At 28.0% G+C, this 4,424-nt stretch overlaps 1 protein-coding gene across 1 annotated transcript; it reads right to left on the reverse strand.

Annotated features, from left to right (window-relative positions):
• Positions 1-1,113: 1,113 nt before the first annotated feature.
• LOC101499159 (serine decarboxylase 1-like) lies at positions 1,114-3,944 on the reverse strand. The gene is made up of 5 exons (XM_004496428.3): positions 3,617-3,944; positions 2,962-3,193; positions 2,680-2,873; positions 2,280-2,416; positions 1,114-1,872 (listed from the first exon to the last, which is right to left on the reverse strand). The coding sequence occupies exons 1-5, from the start codon at positions 3,819-3,821 to the stop codon at positions 1,300-1,302; spliced, it is 1,341 nt and encodes a 446-aa protein (XP_004496485.1). The 5' UTR covers positions 3,822-3,944; the 3' UTR covers positions 1,114-1,299.
• Between the last annotated feature and the right edge of the window lie 480 nt (positions 3,945-4,424).

The following is a 4,424-nucleotide window of genomic DNA, read 5'->3' on the forward strand; positions in this document are numbered from 1 at the left end:
ATTTTTGAATGTTTAAACTACTTTAATTATAGTTTTAAATAAGTTCAATGTAAGAATGGTGTTACTTCTTAATACATTATATGAATGAAAATTGGTCATTATAATTAAATACTTGTGTAATTTAATTATATCAATGATATTTATGAGTATTTTCATTTTAATTAAGTAGTTATTTAAAAAACAGTCAAAATAAAATTAATGAAAAAAAACAAACAAACAAATACACAAGTTTGCAACGGTTCAAACTTTCGCAAAAAGTATAAAGAGACAGTTGCCAACCGTCGCTAAATCGCTAGAAACAAACAAAAGATATACATTTCACAACGTCGTAGAACTAATGTAAAATTTGTTTATAGGTGGTTGGAATGACGGTTTTTGTACCGTCGTAATGTAGTCATGCGACACACAAATCTACGACGGTTGGAGAACTGTTGCATATGCCACAAACATACTTTTTTCTTGTAGTTTTATCGGACAAAACTATGTGTCAATAAGTTTATTGACAAAGTGAAATGAAATACACCAAAAGTATATTTATATAGATTAGTTCAAACTGTCGCAAAAAGTAAATAGAGATAGTTGCCAACCGTCCTAAATCCTTTGAAACAAACAAAAAGAGATGCACCTAACAACATTTAGAACTAACGCAAAAATTGCTTAGAGGAGGTTGAAATGACAGTTTTTGAACTGTCGCAATGTGGTCCCTTAACACACAAATCTATGACGGTTGAAGAACCGTCGCAAATGCCACATTTCAATCGTTTTAACTGTCGCATTTGTCAACAAATTTATTGATAAAGTGAAATAAAATACACCGAAAGTATGTTTACATAGATGAGTTCAAATACACTAAATGCTTCAATTGAATTATTTTATTTGTTGGCATATTTTTAATTTTTGTAAATTTTTGATGTAAAGTTATTAATATAAAATGAAAAGTGTTATACTACTAAAGTGTTGAGGGACTAGTTGGCAAAATCTGAAACAATATAGGGACCAATTGGAAAATTATGAATAATATAGGAATCAAATTATATAATTTATGAATTTATAGGGACCGATCTATAAATCTATAGGAACTAATGTGTAAAGTTTGATATATTTAAGAATCAATTTGCTCAATTTGAGACTAATATTATACTCATAGACTAAGGAATAAATTACAAATTCTTATATTTTTTGTGTGGTATACTTTTGTCGTCCAAACACACTTGGAAAAAACGATATAATGACAAGATTGAGTAAATAATAGAGTATATAATTTTTATTTTATTCTTGAATATATAGTTTCTGAATAAATCAAGATAACTTGTGGATGGAACAAACACAATTTGTAGAACCAACGTGGTTTGCAATGCATAGAGGTTGAAAGTGTCCATGTTTGTACCAAATAGATCGTTTTTGAATAAACTCACGAACAAATGTGTCCAACATTTCCTTAGTAACATGCATCAACACTACCACATGTGCAATATTTCCTTTGGTTGCCAAATTCCACCTACGAGTAAAGTTATCATCTAAGGGTTTTTCAAAGACAACTATGTTGCTAAATTCATTTAACATTGCACCAATTCCAGCATCACGTAGTTGATCCAATAAGTAACGTGCATTAATTATGCATTCATGCACTTCGTTCTTAAGCCCTATTAAACCTTTTTTTTTGAGAGCATACCAAAGCAATATTGGAGCATGCCCACAACGGCTACCAGTGATTGTGGCATCTCTTGAAGCAATTATTTCAACATCTCTAGATAATTCATTAATGTATTTCAAACGAGTTATCACAACACCACAAGGAGATGGGCATCCCAAAAACTTATGACCTGAAATGGTTACGCTATCGATTGGTTTCTTGAAACTAATCCTTTGAGCCTGTACAATCACCAAAACGATAAGTTTGATAAAATCATGATAATTAAGTAATTTTTTTCTTTTAAATACATGAAATAGTAAAGAAACTCACACACAACTGTGAGGTTTTCAGTTCGAATCAGACATAATATTTAATATAACAATATCGATATTCAATCTAAACTTGTCATAAAAGTAACAATATCGGTATTCAATATAATCTTTTCACGAGGATCATGAGGATCATATTGAATACTATGTGGTTTTATTAATTATGATTATCTAAATCTATAAGATAATTGTAATTTGATATTTGACTAGATATAATATAACATGTGTTATTATTGAATACTTTTATTAATGGTAATTCACTTACTTCAAGGGCAGTTATTCTTAATCTTATTTTGTTTGATATAATTTTAACTCACTTGTTTGATAAAAGGAAGCATGATTCCAAATAGAGCTCCATCACAGTGAATGTAGAATCGATCACGAGTAAAACCACATTTTTTCAATGTTTGTATTACAATATCAAGATCATCAATACCTCCTTTCATAGTTGTCCCTACAACAAAAGTAACCCTTTAAGTTTATTAAGTGTATTCATAAATTTTGTTCAAATTTGCATATTATATTAAGTTAATATATTTGGTCTGTCCCAAATATAACTAAAAATATGTATAAAAAAATTGATATAATTAGTCTAAAATTTGAACTAAATTGTCGACTTTTTTTTTAACACATTTTTGTTTATATTTTGATATAGATGATTTATATAGTTTTTGAAGACAAATTTAATTAGAAAAAAAAAAAAATCGAAGAGGAGACCTATGTTTAGATTGATGATGGCTGGTTTGTCCTTGTGAGCAAGTAGAGAAGCCTCTAATTCAACACAATCAATTTCACCAGATAATAAAGAGCCAACCTTCACACACTCCATTCTATACATTCTTGCTATTTTGAATATTGAATAATGTGAATCTTGTGAGGTATATAGAATTCCATCTGGAAATTGTTCTCTCCTGTATATATATAAATCAATTAATACATTTTCCAAATATATTTATATAAAATTAAATGTAATTTTGGTCCTCATATATAAAAACTGACCCTACTAAAATTCCATGAAGATTGCCTTCAGTTCCACCAGTTGTGACATATCCCCAATAGTCACTCTTCTCAATCTCCCATAGTTCAGCAAACCAATCAAGCACACCAACTTCAAATTTTGTTGAATTTAAAGAGAAACTGCTTCCAACAAATGGATCACCAGCATTGTTCAAGTGAAAATGAAACAACGATGCTAATGCGTCATAGTTGAAGTCTTGATTAGTGGGATACCCTTCATCAATATAATAGCAACATCAAACTTAATTAATTATTTAATTAACTAATTATTAATTAGTAACTATATAATTAATATAGATAGATACGTAAAGTAGTAGTCACTACAAATTATTTAACCTCTAATAATTTAAATATTCATTATTGTAGATTTTAACACGATCAAAATCACATTATTTAAATAAAAAAATTCTAAAAAATGACGTATATAAAAGAGTTTCGTAAAATAATTTCATATTTTAATCATTTTATAAAATTTCATTATAAAAAATTTGTAATAAATAGATAAAATATTTAAAATAATATTTTATAATATAAAATTTAAACTAATATTTCATTTGAATTTTTATTCTTAAAACTAATTTTTTTTTATAAATATAACAAAAAGTACTGTAAAAATGATTACAAAATTAAAGACAACCTAAGTTACGCAAGCTGGAGTAGGTTAGAGTGTCCACATAGTGAGTAATTATTGCCTTCAAATTGGCATCTGTTTCGCCAATGCATTGGTTGATAGTAAGGTTTGTGTTTGTAATATTAATGTTTTCTTGTCTCTCTTCTTCCCTTGCGAGCTTGGCATTGCTAACAACCATTGAAAGCATGTTGTTTCCTTCTAGACTCCCCATTATTAGAAACCACAATTCAAAGCAAGATTTCAATGTTGCTAATGAAAGTTGTTTCCTTAATCAAATGTTTTTCTTTCTCTCTAGGTGTTCTTTGAGAGAAGAACGAATGTGGCACAAATATGGATGATTTTTATTTTATTTTATAGAGAGTTGTGTGGTTGTGATGCAGCCAACCCAACGTTGTCAATCCAAATATAATTGAATTCAAATTTAAATTGAAAGGTGATGTGAGATGTCTGATGTTACATAATATCTTATTAGGCTTTTCATATTTATAAGTTAAAGATAGTGATATATCTATGTCTATAATTTTCATAAATATATGGTTGGTTTTATTGATAGGTTCTTTTGGTTGATTATTAGGTATTCAAAAAAATATTTATATGTTACTACTTTCTTCATTGCAAATCAAATAAGGAGGAAGTCTTGTATGGTGACAACCATTTGAATATAACACTTACATATTCTTAAAAAGAATGGAAACAAAAAATAATTAATATTTTTAAAATAATTAAATAACATGTATTTTTGTCTCTGCGTTCAAACTTTGTTACCGGCCAAATATTTTTCGTCAAATAAAAGGGCTTATTACTATTATTATTA

This window comes from Cicer arietinum, chromosome 4 (genome assembly GCF_000331145.2).
Source record: "Cicer arietinum cultivar CDC Frontier isolate Library 1 chromosome 4, Cicar.CDCFrontier_v2.0, whole genome shotgun sequence".
In the NCBI taxonomy this organism is placed as follows: Eukaryota; Viridiplantae; Streptophyta; class Magnoliopsida; order Fabales; family Fabaceae; genus Cicer; species Cicer arietinum.

Excerpts from the sequence above, each read along its gene's own strand:
- LOC101499159 (XM_004496428.3), bottom strand. The coding sequence starts at position 3,821 with ATGGGGAGTCTAGAAGGAAACAACATGCTTTCAATGGTTGTTAGCAAT. Across the intron at positions 2,874-2,961 it reads CTTCATGGAATTTTAGTAGG|GAGAGAACAATTTCCAGATG; the intron begins GTCAGTTTTTAT and ends ATATATATACAG. Across the intron at positions 1,873-2,279 it reads TGCTTCCTTTTATCAAACAA|GCTCAAAGGATTAGTTTCAA; the intron begins GTGAGTTAAAAT and ends GTGATTGTACAG.